This window comes from Muntiacus reevesi, chromosome 2 (assembly GCF_963930625.1).
Source record: "Muntiacus reevesi chromosome 2, mMunRee1.1, whole genome shotgun sequence".
Lineage (NCBI taxonomy): Eukaryota > Metazoa > Chordata > Mammalia > Artiodactyla > Cervidae > Muntiacus > Muntiacus reevesi.
This window is the reverse complement of record NC_089250.1, coordinates 109,511,606-109,536,122: the sequence shown is the minus strand read 5'-3', so window position 1 is coordinate 109,536,122 and position 24,517 is coordinate 109,511,606. Positions and strand designations below refer to the sequence as shown.

Below are 24,517 nucleotides of genomic sequence, written 5' to 3'. Positions count from 1 at the left end.
TTGCCTTTACAGTTGGCATCCCTAACTCTAGTGTTTTTCAGAGGTCAATGTTACTTTCTATGAATCAAGCCAAAACTTCACATGCATTAGAAAACAAGCCACAATACTGCTGTGTGAATTAAATGATGATTTTTGTGGATGCCCATTGTAATTTAAAAGTATTATTTAATGATAAAGTATGATAATTTAAAATAATCTATCAAAATTAAAAGTCAGGACTATCAAAATACTCCTTCTCTGACTTGATACTGCCCTTGAAATACAAAGGATATTTCCTGGAAATAACAGAAATTTGGTACATGGTGAACCAAGCAAAAAATTGGCAATTCATTTTGTAGAGGAGATACCTCAATTTCCTTATTTCATATCTTCATTTTAACACTGATTCTTTAGAGCTTTTTATTTGAACAACTCAAGGTTAATTTTCTCCATTTTTAAACTTATGTAAACAGAATCATATAGTACATATATTTTCAAAACAGCTTTATAAGGTATAATTCAAATATAATTATCTGCACAAATTAAAGTATCTAATGTTTTGACACAAGCGTAAAGTCCTGAAACCACAACCACAATCAAGATAAGGAACAAATTCATCACGTCCATTTGTGATCACTGCCTCACAGCATAACTCCTTCCCAAGCAACCATGAATCTACATATTTTGAATTTTCTAGAATTTAAATGGAATCATACAGAATGTACTTTTTGTCTGGCAGCTCATCTTTCACTCAGCATAAATATTCAGACTGTGTTGGTGTATGTATATTCATCTGTGTTGGTGTATGTATAAATACATTTCTTTCATAGAGTAGTATTCTACTGCATAGATATATCACAATTTGTTTATCTAGTCACCAGTTAACAAACACTAAGTTGCTTCCAGACTGAATATAACAAATAAAAACTCCAATAAGCATTTGTATATGTACATATACTTTTGCTTCTCCTGGGTGAATACCAAGGAATAATACAGCTAGGTCAAATGGTGGGTATATACCTAACTTTGTAAGAAACCATTTTTTCAAAGTAGTTGTACTGCTTTACACTTTCATCAGCAGTATCTGACGGTTCAAGTAGCTCGTGCAAATATTTGGTATGGTCAAACTTTTTAATATTGAACACCTGAATAGCTACTGTATGCTGAATTCAGTTGTATTTTGTATGGATTGAAGTTTACTTTTTTGGATATGGCTATCAAGTGGTAAAGTATAATTTGTTAAAAAAACTATTCTCTACAGAATGGCTTCTGAAATTTTGAAAAAAATCAATTGTTGGTCTAATGGATCTATTTGCCTATCTTTATTCTATTTTAGCAGTTTAATAAAGGAATATTTATTTTGAAAGCTTCTGTTTGAATTTATTTTTAATTGAAGGATAATTGCTTTACAATATTGCTTTGCTTTCTGTCATACATCAACATGAATCAGCTATAGATACACATATGTCCCCTCCCTCTTGATGAAAGTGAAAAAGGAGAGTGAAGAAGCTGACTTAAAACTCAATATTCAAAATATTAAGGTCATGGCATCCAGTCCCATCACTTCATGGCAAATAGATGGGGAAACAATGGAAACAGTGACAGCCTTTATTTTCTTGGGCTCCCAAATCACTGCAGATGATGACTGCAGTCATGAAATTAAAAGATGCTTGCTCCTTGGAAGAAAAGCTATGACCAACCTAGACATCATATTAAAAAGCAGAGACATTCCTTTGCCAACAAAGGTCCATCTAGTCAGAGCTATTGTTTTTCCAGTGGTCATGTATGGACATGAGAGTTGGACTATAAAGAAAGCTGAGCACTGAAGAATTGATGCTTCTGAACTGTAGTATTGGAGAAGACGCTTGAGAGTCCCTTGGATTGCAAGGAGATCAAACCAGTCCATCCTAAAGGAAATCAGCCCTGAACTTTCATTGGAAGGACTTAGCTGAAGCTGAAACTCCCAATACTTTGGCCACCTGATGGGAAGAACTGACTCACAGGAAAAGACCCTGTGATGCTGGGAAAGACTGAAGGCAGGAGGAAAAGGGGATGACAGAGGATGAAGTGGTTGGATGGCATCAACGACTCAACGGACATGAGTTTGAGCAAGCTCCAGGAGCTGGTGATGGACAGGGAAGCCTGGTGTGCTGCAGTCCATGGGGTCACAAAGAGTCGGACATGACTGAGCAACTGAACTGAACTGAACCTCCCTCTAGAATCTATCTCTCACCTCCCACCCATCCCACCTTTCCAGATTGTCACACAGCACCAGTTTGAGCTCCCAGAGTCACACAGCAAATTCCAACCTGCTAACTATATTACAATGGTAGTGTGTATGTTTTCATGCTACTCTCTCCATCTGTCATACCCTCTCCTTTCCCTTCCAGTGTCCAGGCGTCTGTTCTTACGTCTGCAGGTCCACTGCTGCCCTGCAAATAGGTTTATCAGTACCATCTCATGCATTCCAGATATATGCATTAATAAATGATATTTGTTTTTTCTCTTTCTGACTTATTTACTTATTTATGACTTACTTATGATATGACTTACTTATGATAGGCTCTAGGTTCATCCACCTTATTAGAACTGACTCAAATTCGTTCCTTTCTATGGCTGAGTAATATGCCTAAATATATATATATATATATATATATATATATATATATATATATATATATATACACACACACCACAGTTATCTTATCCATTCATTTGTTGATGGATATCTAGGTTGTTTCCATAACCTAGCTATTGTAAACAGTGCTGCAATGAACATTGAAATACATGTGTGTTTTTCCATTTATGGTTTCCTCAGGGTATATGCCCAGTAGTGGGATTGTTAGATCATATGGTAGTTTTATGCCCAGTATTTTAAGGAATCTCCATATTGTCATCCATAGAGGCTATATCAATTTACATTCCTACCAACAGTTTAAGAGGGTTCCCTTTTCTCCACACCCTCTCTAGCATTTACTGTCTGTAGATTTTTTAATAATGGAAATTTTGACTGATATGAGATGGTATCTAATTGTAGTTTTGATTTGCATTTCTCTAATAATAAGAAATGCTGAGCATCTTTTCATGTGTTTATTAGCCTTCTATATGTCTTCTTTGGAGAAATGTCTGTTTTAAGTCTTCTGCTTACTTTTTGATTGGGTTGTCTGTTTTTCGGTACTGAGTTGCATGAGCTGCTTGTAGATTTTGGGGATCTTTTGTCATTTGTTTCACTTACTATTAATTACACCCATTCTGAGGGTTGTCTTTTCACAGTGTTTATAGCTTACGTTGCTGTGCAAAAGCTTTTAAATTAAATTAGGTCGCACTTGTTTGTTTGTTTTTATTTCCATAACTCTAGCAGGTGGGTCATAGAGGATCCTGCTGCAATTTATGTCATAGGGTGTTCTGCCTATGTTATCCTCTAAGAGTTTTATAGTTTCTGGTCTAAAACTTAAGTCTTTAATCCATTTTGAGTTTATTTTTGTGTACAGTGTTAGGAAGTGTTCTAATTTCATTGTTGCACATATAGCTATCCAGATTAAAACCATATGATAATCTTAACAGATGCAGGAAAAGCTTTCAACAAAATTCAGAACCTCTTTATGATAAAAAAACTCTTCAAAAATGGGCAGAGGAGGAACCTACCTCAACACAATAAAGGCAATGCATGATAAACCCACAGCAAACATTATTCTCAATGGTGAAAAACTAAAAGCATTTCCTCTAAGATCAGGAACAAGACACTGATCCTGATCAGTGTCCACTCTTGCCACTATTATCCAACATGGTTTTGGAAGTTCTAGCCAAGGCAATCAGGGAAGAAAAATAAATAAAAGGAACCCAGGTTGGAAAAGAAGAAGTAAAACTCTGTTCCCAGATGACATGATATGACTATATATAGAAAAACCTAAAGACTAATGTCAGAAAAGTCGTGAGATACAGAATCAATACACAGATATCATGTGCATTCCTGTAGACTAATAATAAAAAATCAGAAGGAGAAATGAAGGAAGCAATCCCATTTACCATTGCAATAAAAAAGAATAAAATACCTAGGAATAAACCTACCTAAAGAGACAAAAGAGCTCTATACAGAAAACTGTAAGACACTGATGAAAGAAACCAAAGATGATATAAACAAATGGAGAGATATCCATGTATCCATGTTCTTCCAATGTGGATTGGAAGAATCAATATTGTGAAAATGACAGTACTACCAAAAGGAATCTACAGATTCAGTGCAATCCTTATTAAATTACCAATGGCATTTTTCACAGAATTAGAACAAAAAATTTCACAATTCATTAAGGAAACACAAAAGACCCCAAAGAGCCAAAGCAAGCTTGAGAAAGAACGGAGCAGGAATCAACCTTCCTGACTTCAGACTACACTACAAAACTACAGTCAAGACAGGATGGTGCTGGAATGAAAACAGAAAGACAGACCAAAAGAACAAGACTGAGAGCCCAGAAACAAATCCACACACCTATAGGCACCTTATCTTTGACAAAGGAGGCACGGATAGACAATGGAGAAAAGATAAACTCTTCAATAAGGGGTGCTAGCAGTCTGCCTATCTTTAGGCAAGTGCCACACTGTATTGAGTCCTGACACCATGTAGTGCAGGTCCTCTTACTTGTTTCCAATTCTGTGTGACTATTCAGTCCAATGCTTTTCCACATTAACTTTAGGATAAGCTTGTTGACATCTACAAAACAAACAAAAAAATCTGTTGGGATTTTAAATTAAATTATGTTGAATCCATAGACCAATTTGAGAACTGACCTCCTCACAATTGACTCTTAAAAATCCACGAACAGGCCTTCTCTCTCCATTTACTTAGTTCTTTAATTTTTCTGAACAATAGTTTGTAGTAATTGGTATATAGCTGTTGCACATCTTTTAATTTATCCCACAGTATGCTATACATCTTTTTGGTAATGAAAATAGTGATTAAAAATTTCTATTTCTGAAAAAAAAAATTTCTATTTCTGAGTGTTTGCTGTTACTATATAGAAATACAACTGCCATTTGTGTGTTTATTTTACATCACACAACCTTGCTAAACTCATTTTTATTTCTAATATCTCTTTGTAGATTTCATAGGATTTCTATAAAGACAAGCATTATGTTTAACAATAGAGATAATTTTTCTTCTTTCTTTCTAATCTGGATATTTTTCATATGTTATTAGCATTGGCTAGAACATCTGCGACAATGCAGAAGAGAAGTAAAGAGAGTGAACATTCTTGCTTTGTCCCTGATATTAAAGAAAAGTACTCAGTTTTTAATCATTTAAGCATGATGTTAGCTGTATATTTTTTGTGAATGTTTCGTATTAGGTTGAAGAAGGTCCCTTCTAAGTACTATGAGGGTTTTTTATCAGGGATGGATGTTGGATTTTAACAAATCTTTTTTTCTGTATCTATTAAGATGGTAATGCTTTTTATTTTTACTAAGGTGAATTATATTGATCAGTAAATCAACTGAATATTCCTGGTCACAATGAAGTATCCTTTTTATGTATTATTGGATTGGATTTTCTAAAATTGGGGTGGTGTGGCAATGTCAAAATCCAACATCCATTCCAGAAAAAAGCCCTCAGTATTCTGAATATGAATAGAAGGGAACTTCATACTAATACAGGGGACCACGGGCATGTTGGGATAATAATATAAGGGACAAAAGAAGCCACATTCTAGACTAATTTTGCCCCAGTGATGTCCTAAGTACTCTATCTGAAGCCCATGAATTATGATAAGGGTCTCTATTCTAGCTAGTAAAATACGGATGGTTACAGGCTTTATGTGCACTCTGAAGATTATGCCCTAGGATCGTCTCAGGTGTTGGCTTTTCCCCCCAGCCTTCATTAGTTTCCTCACAGCTGATCAATACTCAGCTCAAAGACTTGGGTGGGTCTCTGCAACTCTCCTGTGTTCTTTGTCTGTGTAGCTCTTTCTTTTCTGGTGCTATGAATTGCAAACTAGCTGGATAGCTGTTAGATTTCCCAAACTTGCAGCTCCATTTCCTCAACTGAAACAGACTGTTGAGTTCTACGTGGGTTCTCCTCTGCAATGAACTGGGAATCCTCTCCAAGTGGTAAGCTGGGTTAATCAAAGGGCACAAATCCTTTGAAAGAAAAAATGGCACTAGGTAGAAAATAAGAGCCAAGTGTATTTAGTTTTGGCTAATTTTGAGAATTTATATTAAACACTGTAGGTTTGGGGGAGAGGTTTGAGGGATAAAGAGGTAGGGGGGAAGGACAAAGCAATCCTGAATGTATACCCTGAGAAATATATTTCACACTTCATTGCAATTTATAAGTTAAATGTCCCCTTTTTTCCCTAGAAACTCAAGATAGTTTATTATTACTAGAATATTCGAGGAAAAGAAAGAAAGATGAGATCACAGAGATAAAGCTTGTAATACCATACTTTTTATAATCAAATACGATATCATTTCTATTTATCCTTATTAAATTTCATTACTTAACTGGTATTTCTAATCTATTAAAATTGTCAGAAGTCTCATTTTGACATTCAATTTACTTGATAATTTATTAACATGTTCCATTATTTGCATTCTCTGTATCTGCATTATCCATAAACACAAGTTTATCTGAATCACTTATAGTTTTACCTGAGCAAAGCTCAGGTAAACACTGAAGCATATCAGTATTAATTTGTCAGAAGAATATTTTGAGACTGGTTCAACAATTATCAAATATATCAAATCGCCCTATATCCAATATTCATTATTCTATAATCTATATTATTACAAATCACCTCAAATATACTATATACATCACTGCTTATTGGACTGTCATAACAAGTACTACATATCTACTGAAATGAATTCATATGAATAGCAATCCTATCAGAAAAGTAAACAGTCATCCTGACATGACTTGGAGTCCTGTTGTGTTGTTTGGTTGTTGTGTTTGACCCTTTGTGACCTCATGGACTATGGCCTGCCAGGCTCCTCTGTCCATGGGATTTTCCAGGCAAGAATACTGGAGTGGGTTGTCACTTCCTTCTCTGGGGAATTTTCCCAACCCAGGAATCAAACCTGCATCTCCTGCATTGCAGGCAGATTCTTTACTACTGAGCAACCAGGGAAGTCCTTTTGGAGCCATGTAGTAGCTTGTAATTTGACTACTTCCTCTTCCAGGTAAGGAAAAATAATTTCCCTAATAAGCTATACTAAGTTCCAGTCAAACTTTAAAGTTTACTGATTTGTAGAATCAATTTTTAAAACTGTGATAAAATGTACATAAAGTAGTAAAATTTTACCATTTTAACAATCTTAAGTGTTAAATTAACTGATATTATATTCACAATGTTCTGCAATCATCTCCACTATCCATTTCCAGAACTTTTCTGTCATCCCAAACAGAAGCTTTATACTCATTAAATAATAACTCCTAATTCCCCTCTCCCCTCAGTGCCTGGTAACCACTGTTTTGCTGTCTTTCTCTATGAGTTTTTCTATTTTAAATACTTCATTTCAGAGGAGTTCTTATAGGAAAATGCAATATGTGTCTGCTTGTATAGGTAGGGCTAATTTCACTTAAGTATCTTCAAGGTTCTTTCAGATTTTACCATGTATCAGGTAAAAGATTTTATTTATTTATTTTATTTATTGTGTTTTATAAGAATCCATTCCTTTTAAAGACTGAATAATATTCCACTGCATTTAATATATCAAATTTATTTATCTATTCATCCATTGAAAAACATCCGCTTTGCTTCCAACTTGTGGCTACTACGAACAATGCTGATAAACACTGGTGTAAAATCCTTGCTTTGAAGATTTTTTTTTTTTTTTAATTATACCTAGGAGTGGAATTGCTCGATCACATGGTAATAGCAAAAACAAAGAATATGGCATCTGGTCCCATCACTTCATGTCAAATAGATAGGGAAACAATGCAAACAGTGACAGGCTACTTTCTTGGGCTCCAAAATCACTGTGAATGGGGACTGCAGTCATGAAAAGAAAAGATGTTTGCTCTCCAGAAGAAAAGCAATGACAAACCTAGACAGCATATTAAAAAGGAGAGACAGTGCTTTGCCTGCTTTGCCTACAAAGGTCAATCTAGTCAAAGCTATGGTTTTTCCAGTAGTGTATGGATGTGATAGCTGGACAATAAAAAAGGCTGAGCGTCGAAGAACTGATGCCTTCGAACTGTGATGCTGGAGAAGATTTTTGAGTCCCCTGGACAGCAAGGAGGTCAAATCAGTCAATCCTAAAGGAAATCAACCCTGAATATTCAAAAGAAGGACTGATGCTGAAGCTGAAGCTCCAATGCTTTGGCCACCTGATGCGAAAAGCCAAGTCACTGGAAAAGACCCTGATGTTGGGAAAGACTGAAGACGACAGACGTTGAGATGGTAGGATGGCATCACCGACTCAACGATCATGAGTCTGAGTGAACTCCAGGAGATGGTGAAGGACAGGGAAACCTGGCATGCTATTATCCATGAGGTTGCAAAGAGCTGGACACGACTGAGGGACTGAACAACAATGGTAATAATTCCCCGTTTAACTTTTTGAGGAGCATCAAATTGCTTTTCACAGCACCTGCATCACTTACATTCCCAGCAACTATGCACAAGGGTTTCCATTTCTCAACATTCTTGGCAATATTTGTTCTTTTCCATTTTTTGACAATAGCCATCCAAAAGGGTGCCAAGTAGTATTCTCATTTTGGTTTCATACGCATTTCTCTAATGATTAGTGATGGTGAGCATCTTTTCATGTGTGCTTACTGCCCATTTGTATGTCTTCTTTCAAGAAATGTTTCAAGTCCTTTGATCATTTTCAGATTGGACTGTCTGCTGTGTCGAGATATATCTGAGTTGTTGAGATATACATTCTGGACATTAATCCCTTATCAGATGCATTTATTTTCTTCCATCCATGGGTAGTCTTTCACTTTCTTGATAGTGTCCTTTGATGCACAAAAGTTTTTAATTTAAATGAAGTCCAATTACTTTTTTTGTTGATTGCACTTTTGAAGTTTTTTTAAACAATAAAGAACATTTTGATATTATCAGCATTTTCTACAAAACTAATCATTCTTAGGCCTCTATTCTTTTCTATTCTCCTATGTCTCAGCCAAACTTTTAGCACTGCTCCTTCATTCTATAAATGCTTTCCATCATTTTTACATGTTTTACAAATGTGAGCTCTTATTAAACAGTTTTCTGTGTATTCTCCAATGCTTTTTATTTTTGTTAAGGCTCCTCTTCATTTTCCTTTTAATTAAGGTCATTTGAGATTCTAAAGTCATAACTGAATTTTTGCTGGTATCCAATCCTCTCAAGTTTTCTTTACTTCCCAAATCTCACTCTTTAGAATGACATTTTTCTTTTTTTAAAAAGTTTTAAAGTTTGTTTTCCTAAAGTCTAAGTATTGCCATTCTACTGTTTCTGACTATAAAGGACTCTGGATTCAAGCATCAATTTCTCCCAAGCACTCTCAGAGTACTATACTAATTACCAATTCTTTAATGTTATTTAAAGAGCCTAGAATAGCACTTTTCTGAAGAGCTTCCTGTACCTAGAAAATAACATTGACAATATGGAAAATCTAAAACACAGATTTCAGTCAAATGAGACCTCTAGCAGATACCTAGGAGATCAAGGTTTTTACCACTATTTCTTGCCATTATGTCAGTTTGTTAATCATTAAGAATGTAGCATGTCCTTCAATTGGTTAAACAACCTTTGAAGATATTCACACCATATGACTTCCACACCAATAACCCACAAGTTACTTTCAAGTCAAATTTTATGTTATTCTAGGCAGACAATATAGTTATTTTATTTAGATACAAAATTGGTGAGTATAATCAAACTAAGTTAGAATCATAGAATCTGAATCAGAATGGACTTCTGAGGTAATTCACACAACTTCACACATTCATAAAAGGAAGATATAGCAAAAGTCTCCTTTTTTTCTATTTCAAGGATTTTTATAGTCCACAAGTATTTATGGATGCTTACAGTCTACAAGACAGAAGGTATGAATATTAAATAAGAAAAAAAAATTGTTTTTCACTAATTTTGAATGAAAGAAATTATAATCTTGATAAAAAAATAAAAGCTGCAATATTTAAATGAAATTTCCTTTCATCACCTTCAAATATAACAGACAATATTAGCAAAAATGATACTATAAATAAACAAATTTAACTACAAATTACAACATACAACCATATAGTCATAATTTATTAAACTGACTCAAGACTTTGAAAATGTACTTAACTTCATAAAACATTTATTTTAGCTAGATATCACTTACCTTAATCCATGAAAGTTTCAAAGGAAAACATTATTTTACAGGTCAGAAAACAGTTTATGTTAAGGGCTAAGGATGAGGGGAAGGCTTGACTGACAAAGATGATGAAAATGTTTTTTATCTTGCTTATGCTTACAAGTCATATAACAGGTATGCATTTGCAAAAGCTCTTAGAAATGTTATAGGAGCTCATAGGAGTGAATGTTATCATGTGTAAACTACAAACCTGAATAACCAAATTCTTTAAAAGACTAATTGCTTATTATGTAAAAAATTAGTATATTCTGAAGGAAATACTGAAAATAATGAACTATAGTGGACCAAACTGAGGCCATTTTATTGTGTAATTCTCAAGTGTACTTATGCAGATATTTAAGTTTTTATTTATGTATTTCTAAACATATACACAAACATAAACCAAAAGAGAGGTACTTCTATTTAAAAAATTACTCACCACCTCGTTTCCAAACAGTATGTCAACAAAAGGCATAACTTTCATCAATGATTCCTTGTAGAACTGACTAATAAATGGTGCAGACAGATTCAAAGTGAAAATTCTGTTGTTTTCGGAAGCATGGTGAGCCACTTTTAAAACTGACTCTGGGGAAACTGTGAGGAAAAAACCCTGGGTAAAGAAAAAAAGGAGAAGAAATTAGAAATGCTATCTCCACAGAATCATTCTCAGTGAGAATACAAGAAATTGATACAAAATACAGATGAATCACAAGCTGGAATCAAGACTGCCAGGACAAATATCAACAACCTCACATATGCAGACGATATCACTCTGATGGCAGAAAGTGAAGAGGAACTAAAGAGCCTCTTGATGAGGGTGAAAGAGGAGAGTGAAAAAGCTGGCTTAAAACTCAACATTCAGAAAACTCAGATCATGGCATCTGGTCCCATCACTTCATAGCAAGTAACAGAATTTTTGTCCTGGACTCCAAAATCACTGCAGATGGTGATTGCAGCCTTGAAATTAAAAGATGCTCCTTGGAAGGAAAGTTATGACAAACCTGGACAACATATTAAAAACAAGAGACATCTCTTTGTCAACAAAAGTCTGTATAGTCAAAGCTATGGTTTTTTCAGTAGTCATGAATGGATCTGAGAGTTGGACCATAGACAAGGCTGAGCTCCAAAGAATTGATGCTTTCAAATTGTGGTGCTGGAGAAGACTTGAGAGTCCCATAGAATGCAAGGAGATCAAATCAGTCAATCTTAAAGGAAATTAACCTTGAATATTTATTGGAAGGACTAATGTTGAAGCTGATGCCTGAATACTTTGGCCATCTTATATGAAAAGCTGACTCACTGGAAAAGATCCTTATGCTGGGAAAGATTGAAGGCAAAAGGAGAAAGGATTGGCGGAGGATGAAATGGTTAGGCAGCATTACCAACTCAATGGACATTAATCTGAGCAAACTCCACAAGACAGTGAAGGACAGGGGAGCCTGGCATACTACAGTCCACGAGAGTTACAAAGAATTGGACATGACTGAGCAACTTAACACCACCAACAACATACATAATACAAAAGCCTCTACAAGTGAAAGTGAGAGAGACTCAGTCGTGTCTGACTCTTTGCAATCCCATGGACTATACAGTCCTGGAATTCTCCAGGCCAGAATACTGGAGTGGGTAGACGTTCCCTTCTACAGTGGATCTCCCAACCCAGGGATCGAACCCAGGTCCCCCTTATTGCAGGCAGATTTTTTACCAGCTGAGCCACAAGGGAAGCCCAGCCTCTACAATATAAACCTTAAAAATGCAATTATAAAATGCAAAGCAGGAAACTGTAGCATTTGATCAGAAGAAAAGTTTATCATATGAGTACTGTATGCTTAATTTGTGCCATTTCATTAGAGAAGAAGAGTTACCTTAAGTTACAAAAGAGCTATTGAAATACTCACTTATAATTGAGAGACTAACTACATCCCTCTTGCAAACTCAAAAAGTTTAAAGGGAAAGTAAGATTTTGAACATTAAAAAATCAACTTTCTGGCAGGAGTCATGTGTACTGGGGTATAATTTTGAAGGGTATCTTTCCCTTAAAATTCTTGAAGTATTTAGAGAGAACTTTATAATAATTATCTCTTACTAAAGTATTGCTAATGAAATTATAAGAAATATGTTTTCTGATCAAAATAACACAAAATTTTCTCATCATTTAAAATTCTAATCCATTAATTCTTTTTTTTTCCATTTATTTTTATTAGTTGAAGGCTAATTACTTTACAATATTATAGTGGTTTTTGTCATATATTGACATGAATCAGCCATGGATTTACATGTATTCCCCATCCTGATCCCCCCTCCCACCTCCCTCCCCACCCGATCCCTCTTCTTTATCAATATTCAACTGTTCAGAAAGGTAACATCATTTATTATTAGGTAATATCATTTAACCTTTTCATCTTCATTTTTTAATGAAATACAATGTCACTTGCAAACTATGAGCATTCAAGTTGCTTTGCTATTTTTGTCACTTGGAGAATTAAGATGAACAGTGTATATAGCATCTTTTCTCCATAGTAATATGGATGTATTTGCTCTTTAGTCTTTCATTTAATGAGGAGAGTTTAAAACTCTCCCCTCCTCCTAATTCTCCCCAAACTGTTTCAGCATGAAATAAAAATCTCCCAGTTAGCACACTGCCAGCTGTGGATTAACCACAGACAGTCATAGAATGGTCTACATAAATAGTAACCTGGTCAAATAATTAGGCTTCTCACCAACTTCAGACTGAAAATTTGATCTGTGCTAAAATACATCTGATTGTAATTTAAGGTACAGAACAGTATGCCCCTGGAGTCTAAATTTGGCCTCATTCCAAATGTGTATATGTTGTATGTGTGTTTAACTTTAAAATGCAACATAAGAGCATTGTGATGTAGACAGCAGAACTTCCATTTTGTCAATTTTACAAAGAATATACAAAAAAAAAAGTTAGTTTTTAATTGAGGTAAATTCACAATTTAAATTAATTCCATTTTTCAATTGTTTCTTGTTTCTCTTTAAGCAAATATTTAGTATTTGAGCAATTTTGGATTTGTGCTCTGTTAAAGTGCAAAGACTTAAAATTGATGCCAACCATAATTTTTCTTTCTTGATTTATATCCATTGCTAAGCCACATGTTTCAGAGTATAATATCACCAAAAATAAAAACAGTGCCAGTATAAATTTTTTTTTCAAGTAACAGGTTTATAATAAAAACAGACCAATAGTTTAGAGAGCTATCGTTTAGAAAAACACTCTATAGAATCAACAAAACTCTTGTAAAATTCTAGTTAGGAATTTCAGTCAGCACAACAGTTAGTCCTGCTACTCTTTGGCCATAAGAACAATGAAAAGCAAAGTAGAGCCTACTGGCTAATATTAATCAGAATTGAGAGTGAAGTGAGACAATTTTATCCATTAAAATGAAAACTGAAGCAGCACAAAAAGGCAGAAGAAAAAGAATGGGGAAGGTCAAGGCAGAGCCAAAGAATCATTTTTTATCAGAGCCAGACATAAAATTTGGAAATTCCAAGTATGCAGATTTGTTAGTCAGCCACTCTGAGGATTTCTCATGGTAGCTTAAATATGGGTGAGTGTAAGGAACTGCAGTGTTTAAAAGAAAGGAAAAGAAACTGTTCATTTAAAATCACATCAAAAATAACAGACCTACAAATAAACTTAACCAAGGAGGTGAAAGACCTATACTCTGAAAACTATAAAACACTGATGAAAGAAAATGAAGATAATACACATACAATAAAGGAAAGATATTCCATGTTCATGGAATAGAAGAATTAAAATGATTTTTAAAATGTCCATATCACTAAAAGCAATCTATAGATTCATTGCAATCTCTATCAGACAACTCAAAGCATCTTCTATAGAGCAAGAACAAATAATCCTAAAATTTATATGGAATTATAAAAGACCCCAAATTGGCAAAGCAATTATGAGAAAGAATAAGAGAGCTGGAAGAATCATGGTCCCTGACTTCAGACTATACTACAAAGCTACAGTCATCAAAACTGTATAGCACTGGCACAGAAAGAGACACATCGATCAATGGACAGGAACAGAGGGCCCAAAAGAAACTCATGCATTATGTTTAATTAATCTATGAGAAAGGAGACAAGAAATAAACAATGGAGAAAAGAGAGTCTCTTCAATGAGTGGTGCTGGCAAAACTGGACAGCTACATGTAGAAGAATGAAATTAGTACATACTCAAACATCATATACAAAAATAAATGCAGAATGTATTAAAGACCTAAAACCTAAATGTAAGACTGGATGACATTAAACTCCTAGAGAAAAACAGAGGTGAAATACTCTTTGACAGATATTATTGCAATTTGGGGGGATCTGTCTCCTAAAGCAAAGGAAATAAAAGCAAAAGTAAACAAATGGAACTTAATTAACTTAAAAGCTTTTGTACTGCAAAGGAAACCATCAACAAAATAAAAACACAATCTATGGAATGAGAGAAGTTTGTAAATAAAATGACCAATAAGGGGTTAATATCCAAAATGTTATATAAACAGTCTATATACCTCAGTGTCAAAAAAATAAGCAATCCAATTAAAAAAATGGGCAGAAGATCTGAGTAGACATTTCTAAAGAAGATATACAGATGACCAATAGGCACAAGAAAAGATTCTTAATCATTAGAGAAATGCAAATCAAAGTCACAATGAGATATCATGTAATAACTGTCAAAAGGGCTGTCATCAAAAAGTCTATAAATAATGGATATTTGCAAAAATGTGGAGTAAAAGAAAAACTGGACATTGTTGGTGGGAATGAAAATTAGTACTGCCACTACATAAAACAGTATGGAGGTTTCTCAAAAAATTAAAAATATAACTACCATATGATCCTGCCATTCCACTGCTGAATATATATTCAAAGAAACCAAAAACACTAATTCAAAATGATAAAAACACTCCAAAGTTCCAAGCAGCTGAAAGCAACTTAATGTCCATCAAAAGATGAATGGATAAAGAAGATTACTCAGCCATAAACAGGAATGAAATTCTGCCATTTTCAACAATGTGGACAGACCTAGAGTGTATTATACTTAATGAAATAAGTCAGACAGAGAAAGATACCTTTTATTATCACATATGAATGTAGTAATTCATAGATATAAAAAAACAACTGTGATTACCAGAAGTAGGGCAGAGCAAAATGGCAGTATGGGATTAAGAGATACAACCTACTACGTGTAAAATAAATAGGGTGTAAATATATACACTGTACATCACAGGAAAATAGAGCCAACATTTTCAATAACTTAAATGAAATATAAATCTATTAAAAAATAGAATATGTTGTACACCTGAAACTAGTGTAATATTGTAAATCAACTATAGTTCAATTAACAAAAAATACATAGAATATAAAACCATTGTAGTAACTTAATGATGAAGAAAGGCTGCTGAAATTACTATATTAATATTGCTGATGGGAGTACAACTGACACTTTTCCAAGAAAATATATTGAAAATACGATGAACTATAAAATTCATGCTCTTTCATGCAATAATTCCAAGGTCTACCTTAAGTAAATAATTCAAAATACAGAAAATATTCATTGGGGAACATATCAGTATACTATAAATGTGACTTAAACATAATAGAGGAATAAGTAGTCAAGTAAGAACTGGCATATACATCCATTCTAAATTTGGCTGTGGATCATTTAAAATGTGGCTAGTGCAATTGAAGACTTGAATTTCAAATTTTATTTAATTTTAATTTAAATGTAAGAAGCCACATGTCGATAATGAGCATATGCAATGTGGTTACTGTGACTGTGGAACTGAATTTTTAATTTAATTTTTTTGAAATTTCAAAATGGAAGGAATGAAATATATTCTTGTATTAAGCACATTTTTATTGTTTTGGTACGGCTACGTTTCATTTTGACTGTTGACAATTTAGTGACTGTGCTGTGCTACAAATGTAAAGCAGATACCAATTTCAAAGAAAAAAAGGTTAAAAATATAATTAATAATTTTATATGAATATGTGTTGAAATGATAATTATTTTAGATATTTGAAGTTAAATACACTGTTAACATTAATTTTACTTGTTTCTTTTTACATTATCAATGTCTCTACTAGAAAATTTTAAATTATGTGAGTTTTATTGTATTTCCACTGGATAATGCTATTCTAGAGAATACTTTGAAGATAATAAAAAGGATAATTATGAAACAAAGCGGCAAAGTGGAAAATGTTTATGCCACACAAGTGTTAAATGAAACATAAGCTATACAAGTAGTATATGCAAAATATGGTTATAAACTATATTATATCAATAGGAAAAGAAATCTAGTAGGGAATACTCCAAAAGCAAATATGGTCAAATTTCAGTAGAAAAATTATGGATGATTTTCATGTTTTTATTTTTCAAATTTTGGTGAAGTGGTTTGATTATTCTCTTGATATAAACTCTTTAAAAGAGGGACTTCCCTGGTGGTCCAGTGGTTAACAATCTGCCTGCCAATGCAGGTGACAAAGGTTTGATTTCTGGTCCAGGAAGATCCAAAAGCCATGGAACAAACACCTAAGCCCCTGAGCCACAATGACCGAGCCTGCACAGGCCACAACTACTGAAACCACCCCCTGCCCCGCCCCGGCCCCCGCCCCAGAGCCTGTGCTCCACATAAGAGAAGCCACTGCAGTAACAAGCCTGTGCACAGCCACCAGAATAGCTCCCACTCGCCGCAAGGAAAGTCTTCACATACCAAAGAAGATCCGGCGCAGCCAAGAATAAATAAATAAATATTTTAAAGAAGAAGAAGATATACAATAACATAAAAATATTTGGACAACTAGAAGTCCTACCAAACGGAGACTAGCACTGATGAGGGATGGCTTGAGAGTACCAGATGCTGTATCTCAAGATGTACGACTGTTGTCTGTTTTAAAGAACATAATTAGTCTGTTTTCCACACCATAACGAAAGTGCCATAGTAACACTAGTCAAGACTAGTTGAGAAAATGAATAAATAAGAAGCCAAAAAACCCCCACAAAAATCATACAGCATGTTTTCTTTCTTTTACTGGGTCCTACGTGTTCTGCAAATCTCCTAGAGTATAAAATGTATTTCCTTGTAGGAGTGTGACAATCAAGTATGAATTATTACAAAGCATAGTTTCTATATGATTGTAAGGAAAATACTGACTTCGACAAACATTAGGATAATGTATAAACTGTTTACAATTACAATGTTATGATATGCACTACTTCATATCAATGACAGGAAAAGAATCACTTAAACAAGAAAGTCAGAAAAAATATATTAGTGATGCTGTAACGCTTATGTTACCACTGACTAAACGTAATCCAACAATGGAATTTTAGGATAATTCACCTAGTTCTTCCTGCCTTTTGGCTCCTTTTGGAAGCATAAATAAAATCACTCATTCCACAAATATATTAATCTTTTTCAGGATTAAAAAAACATGAACAGGTGAAAAGATGTCAGGTTTTCTACCATACGAAATAAACACCTCCAAAAGCATATAATAGGAGGAAGCAATAGTAGAAAGAACATGGATTTCAGGGAGATACATGCAAGGATATTTACCACAGCTTTGCTGAAAGTAAAAGGAAATGTGAAGCATTCTGAAAGACCCTTTCTAGGGAAAAAGACACAGAAAGTGTGGTGAATACATACTATTATACAAAGATATAAAGTAATATACTAGAAAAATATGCATCAGATTGTGTATAGTTCATCCTTTTATATACTGTGTACAATAAACACACACGTGCACACATCTAAAACATCATGATTCATTTTTCAAGCATGCAAAACACATATCAAACACATTGGAGTCTCCACAGTGTGAAGAATTAGGAGAGATTAGGAATGATAGGGGAAAATAAAATAATAAAAGAGAAGCCATACCTAAGCCAAATAATAATTATTTGTCAAAATCTGAGATGGATTCACTCAATTCTCAGCGCCAGAGGTTAAACAAACTAGTATACTTAATTTAGACAGTTTGCCAGTCTTAGTACTTATTATGTGACCGGAGCTATGTAACTTCCCTAGGTTTTGATCTAAAAAATGGGAATACTAATGCCTATTAAGGTTGTTGTGAAAATTAAATGAATGCTTCATATAATGCGTGGCATGAAGCATGCACTCCACACATATTAACATTTTATTAACATTATTTCTGCAGTAATATCAAGAGCATTACAAAGTTTTATTTTTCTATTAATGTTGAGTTCTATTTTATAGCCCTTAGTTATAATGCTGCTCAAAAATATGCCTTTAAACTTGGATATAAAGCTTGGTATTTCCTTTGAAATACAAATACATAAAACAAAATCCATCATTCCCTTTCCAAAAGCTCCTTGCCTCCTATCTCTCCTTGATTTAATCATTCTATATCCTGCTGACAGATTAATCACCCCAATCAGTCTTCTTTTACTAGTAAATTAAATCCAAATGTCTCACACCCCAGCATTCAAAGCTCTCCACAATAACATTCCAACTTCCAGAGTATATCAGCTGTAACCTCTATTACTCCACAAGGTATGTCCTTCCTTCAGTCATATAGAATGAATTGCTTCCCCCAAAATAAATCTTCTCAGTCATTACGTAATTTTTTTTTTTTTCGGTTTGAAATATCCACCATCTCTACCTGTTGGAATTTTACCCCTCCATCAAGGTCCATTTTAAATCGAACATTCATCCCACAAAGTCATACTGCATTCCTACCAACAGATATACTCTTTCTTCTTTGAACCTCCATAATATATACTATAAAATAAATAACCAAGAGTATTTATTTTACTTAATAATTTAAGCCATTTACATTTGTCTTACCTCCCTAACTTGATTGTAAACTTAAGGCTAAGAGAACTTTTTTATGTTTGCTATAGCACAAAGCACAGTGGACAGATAATTTTAAAATATCTGATTAAATTTTTATTGAGACTCTACATAAAATCCCATGTAACTGAAATGCTATTTTTTCCCATCTATTATTGTTTTAAATTTTTATTGGAGTATAGCTGATTTATAATGCTCTGTTAGTTTCAGGTGTACAATAAAGTGAACTAGTTATACATGTATCCATACTCTTTCATATTCTTTCCCCATATACATCATTATAGCGGATTAAGTAGAGTTTCCTATGGTATACAGTGCATGAATGCATAGTCGCTCAGAGTCCAACTCTTTGTGACTCTATGGACTGTAGCCTACCAAACTACACAATCCATGGGATTCTTCAGGCAAGAATACTGGAATGGGTTGCCATTCCCTCCTTCAGGGGATTGTACACAGTAGGTGCTTATTAATTATTTTATAGACAGTAGTGTGTATATGTCAGTCTCAACCTCCCAATTTATCCTTTCCCCCTTTCCCACCTGGTATCACAAAGTTTGTTTTCTACATCTGTGCCTCTATGAAGTGCAGTTTTAGAAAGAGAAATAAAAGGACTGATGCATTTTCACATGCTAAAGGAAGAGTATATTTATTTTAGAGCTGGACAACTCTTTCGTTCAAAGAATCTGAACTTTCTCAGTTTGCAACATCCTTAGTGAACAACTTTTTCATGGTGCCCTAAAAATACCTAACAGTTCTACGTTTGATAATAGGCAGGTCTGAACAACTTAATAACTACTGATAATCTTAATAACTACTGATAATCTTAACAGTTTATTACATGGTTTGAAAAAAGAATACATATAAACTGAAAAGTTTTTCTTACTTCATTCAAAAACCACCACACTTACTAATGGGATATGGTGCTCATGGGTACTGCACAACTCTTCAAGCCTTGGATTCTAACTGAATAGTGCAACTCTCACTGACTATTCTGCACTGATTTTCAGGATTTTTTTAAAACCACAGCAACCATTCCCATAGGACATCATCCCAAAGCAATGCATCACAACTGGACGTTGAGACTATGCATTACCCTGATACAAAATACCCTGCAGAACTCTTGAATATGCTGCAGCAGGACCATGGAGCATCTCAGTCCAGAGTCTGCAAAACATGGCTTTAGTTGAAGAAAATAGTGTGATAAGAATTTTTATTTGAGAGAGCTAAAGCCCTTCTTGGGCATGATTCAAAGTATTTAGAAAATGTCAGTAATATACTCTGTGTGAGACAACAGAAGTAAATCTGAATGTAAGGGTGGAATTCTGGAGACCAAAGGAAAGAGGATTTTATAAAGAGATGGACCCTAATTAGATGATGGAAATGGGATAGGCTACAATTTCATTGGTAAAATAAGACCAATGAAAAACTGCCTTTGGCTGAGATTCCCTAATAACTATGGTATCGCTGATACCTGATAAACAATTTTGTTTCTTACGCTATATAATGTTATAATCCTTCTCCATTAACTTAAACCTTCCATAAAAATCAGCTCATCTCTAAAATATGTATAATTTTCCAATTTCCTGCTCAATAAAGTTTGAGAATTATTAACTCTTGTGCTCAAATCAAATGGCCTATCAATTTTATCTCTAGAAATTCTTACAACTATGCTCTTTCTCATTAATACATTAGTATTAATTTTCCATTAATACAATCCTTATTTCGCTTGTAAACATTACTGCAACAGAATCCTGTTTTGGCAAAGCTCCTTTGCTCAAAAACCTTAAACAGCTCATTTCCTAAACAATACACCTCATTTCTGACATGCCATCAAAAACCTGTATGACAGGAATCTATCTTTTCTAAATTTTCTCTGATGATTCACCTTCAAGAAACTTTTCTACTGACCACACAGAGCTTCTAACTAGCTTAAGTACAAATTCTATTATACTTCCCCATATCCTCTCATTTGCTGGTTTTATTTATTCATTCTGTAGAATCTATTCTTCACCTTCTACTTGGACAACAAAACCAAAGACTGGCACATGTTTTAAGTCCTAATAGTAAATATTTTAGATTTGTGATCTCTGGTGCAACCACCCAACTCTGCTGTTTTAATACTAATGCAGGTATATACAATAACACAAAAAATGAGAATGATTATGTTCCAATAAAAGTTGATTCACAAGAATAGTCACTGAGCCAAATCTGGCCCAAATGACATATTTTGCTGACCCCTGGACTGAAGGAAAAGAAGGAAATACAAACTACCAAGTAAAAATGCCACTGTGATAAAAGGAACATTGGAGAGAAAAATTAATAGGAAATCCAATACAGGATGATAATGAGAGGTAGCTTCCTCCTAAGAATGAACAGCACGAAGAAACTAATGATAAAGTGAGCTTAGACAGAAAAAAACTATATACAGTTGATCCTGAACAACAAAAGTTTTAACAGCTCGGGTACATTTTTTTTCCCTAAGTAATACATGTGAAAGTACTGCATGATCCCGAGTTGGTTGAATCTGTGGATGCTTATGGATGGATGTGGAGGGTGACTTTAAAGTGACACACAGGGCTTTTCTCTTTTTAAAATTTTTATTGCAATATAGTTGATTATATGTGAGTTTCTGACTACACAGGAAGACGGCACCACTACACTCCCACACTGATCAAGAGTAAACTGTATTTTCTGGTGTCCTCCCCTGAAATAAGAACATATAACTATATATAACTTATGTAACATATAAGAACATATAACTATAAGAACTAAATCAAGGCAAGTTATCTACCTACACGTGAGTATAAAACTCAGTTTCAAAGGATACAAGTAATGTTGCATTAGCAGTTGCTGCTCTCTGTCTATACCCTTTAGTCCCACTCAGTATTTCTCCCTAGGTGCCTCTGAGGATAATAGCTGAAAACAGAGCCTCTAGTCACCATAAGGTGGGCAGGAACATTTAGTTTTTATACCGTGAATATTCTTCTATGTTGGAAACATAAAAATTGTCAGTGGTAAAAAGCTAAAAAAAATTTAATACTTCTGAATTTTTAGAAATGAATCATAATAATGGTAGAACCACAGGGTTCACAAATCAGGCAACTGTGGACTAGCATTAAAATACAGGGTGCCTTCTTTCATGTACTGCAGAGAATAACCCTCTTTCAACTCAAGCTCTGGCCTGCTTTTTGGCAAATGACTAAAACAAACACCTGCTATTTCTGCATTTTTAGTAAGTAGCACAAATGAAGCTATGTTTCTTCGTTGTTATTTTAATGCACAAGTAACAAGTGGAGTAGTATTTCACCTAAAATATCTAAAATGATAAAAGATAAAAAAGCAGCAAGTCACAGCTTTAAAAAAGGGGCTGGATTAGAAATTCAGACATTTCAAATTCTGGTCTATGTTTTGGACAAGCTACATTTAAATATTTGAGTGAGAGTCCTGAAGAACTTCAGTTTCTTCATGACAGGAGAATGGGTTGATGATCTTGAGAAGCCCTTCCATGTCAAAAATTCTGGAATTCAGTTAGGTTTTAAGTTACCCGATTTTTTTCTTAAGTGAGGTGAAATTTACATAAAATAAAACTAACCATTTTAAGGTGACCAATTTAATGTCATCTGGTGTCACAGTGTTGTACAACCATCACCTCTATCTAGTTTCAAAACACTTTCATCACTCCCAGAAAGAAATCCCATACCCATTAAAAAGTAACTCTACATTGCCCCTCAGTTCAGTTCAGCTCAGTCGTGTCTGACTCTATGCAACTCCACGGCCTATAGTACACCAGGCTTCCCTGTCCCATCACCAGCTCCAGGAGCTTCCTGAAACTCAAGTCCATCGAGTTGGTAATACCATCCAACCATCTTATCCTCTGTCATCCCCTTCTCCTCCTGTCTTCAATCTTTCCCAGTTTCAGGGTCTTTTCCAGTGATTCAGTTCTTCACAGCCCCTAGCTCCAGGCAACTACCAACCTGCTTTCTGTTTTTGTGAATTTACCTATTCTGGATATTTCAAAAATAGAATCATACATTATGTGATCTTTTATGCCTGGCTTCTTTTACTTAGCATAACATGAAGTTTACTCAGAGTATAGAATGAATTTAGTACACTGATTCCTTTTACTGGCAAATAATACTACATTGCATAGATAGATCACATTGTGTTTAACTACATGGTTATAAACATTTTTCTTGTTTTCATACCTGATTTTAAAATACTTTTGGAAGCACTAAATAACATAAAACATATGTACATATCAAAAGTGTGTTTTAAAAAAGATTGGAGAGGTTTTGTGAAGAGGGAGTCCCTTTCATCCAGAAACTGACAGGTCTTAGTGAGCTAGAAATGCAACCTATTACAATTGCTGATTCATGTAACTAATTGAGGGTTTAATGAAAAAGTAAAAAATAAAAAATTCTAAGATTAAAGTTTATGAAATACATAGATCAGGCTCTGAACAGAAAGAATAGAGAACACAAATGATCTGTAAGAACCTACGGCGAGATGGTTGTTCCTTTTGGTTATATTTTGTCTTGAGGTGATCCTCTGTTGTTACTTTAATGCAGACTAGTGATTTCTCTCCATTACTACTGGACACAGTTGCTCTAAATCTGAGTTTAGAAATGATGATGGTGAAACTACATGAAAATAAACAACTACTTGCTTATTTCTATAAAAGTACTGTTTTATAAATGACTAAGCTGAAAGCTATTGCTTTATCATCCTAAGTGGTCGGTGTTTCTATTTTTGATAAAAGCCAAATTTCAACCCATCTTCTGTGACATAGCAAAGAGCTAAGCTGTCAGTAAATGCACTTACATTGACCCTGACATTTTCTTCTTAGGTGTCTCCAGCACGTCAATAGGAGAAGATTGCTTTTAGACTTGAATAACTGCTTTATAGCTGAAGCCAACACAGATTGCTGCTGGATTGGTATCTATCCACTCATAACAGTAGTACAAGTCATCAAAAAGGTATGGAAAGCCCTTGTTGCTAGATACGACAGCTTCGTGACATTAGAAGCTTTGCATATTATTTAAATATTATTTTACATATTATATTATACATTACTTGTCTTGGCTGTTATCAAGTTACACGATCTGACATAATTTTTAAAATAAGAAAACTGACTAAAATGCATTTTTAACAGATATAGGACAGTAATTCTCAAAATGTAATTCCCGAATCAGCAGCTTCAGTATCACCTGGAACTTCCTTAAAAATGTAAATTCTTGGTCCAAACCTAGACCTATTGAAAGAGAAACTGTGGGATGCATACAGCAAACTGTGTTTTCACAAGGCCCCTATGTGACTTTGATGCATGTTAAAATAAAAAAACCACTCCTCTGTAATAATGAAATACCTACTCATTA

General features: G+C 34.3%; 1 protein-coding gene across 4 annotated transcripts in view; it reads right to left on the bottom strand.

The window, feature by feature from the left end:
• ADK (adenosine kinase) overlaps positions 1-24,517 on the bottom strand; it is a 536,060-nt gene that overhangs the window by 150,524 nt on the left and 361,019 nt on the right. For 3 of the 4 annotated variants that reach the window (XM_065922661.1, XM_065922663.1, XM_065922662.1), the window contains one exon: positions 10,739-10,909. The exons of the other annotated variant lie outside the window; for it this stretch is intronic. In XM_065922661.1, the coding sequence (XP_065778733.1) occupies positions 10,739-10,909 (171 nt within the window). The remainder of the gene's footprint in view (positions 1-10,738; positions 10,910-24,517) is intronic. 4 annotated transcript variants of the gene reach the window in all.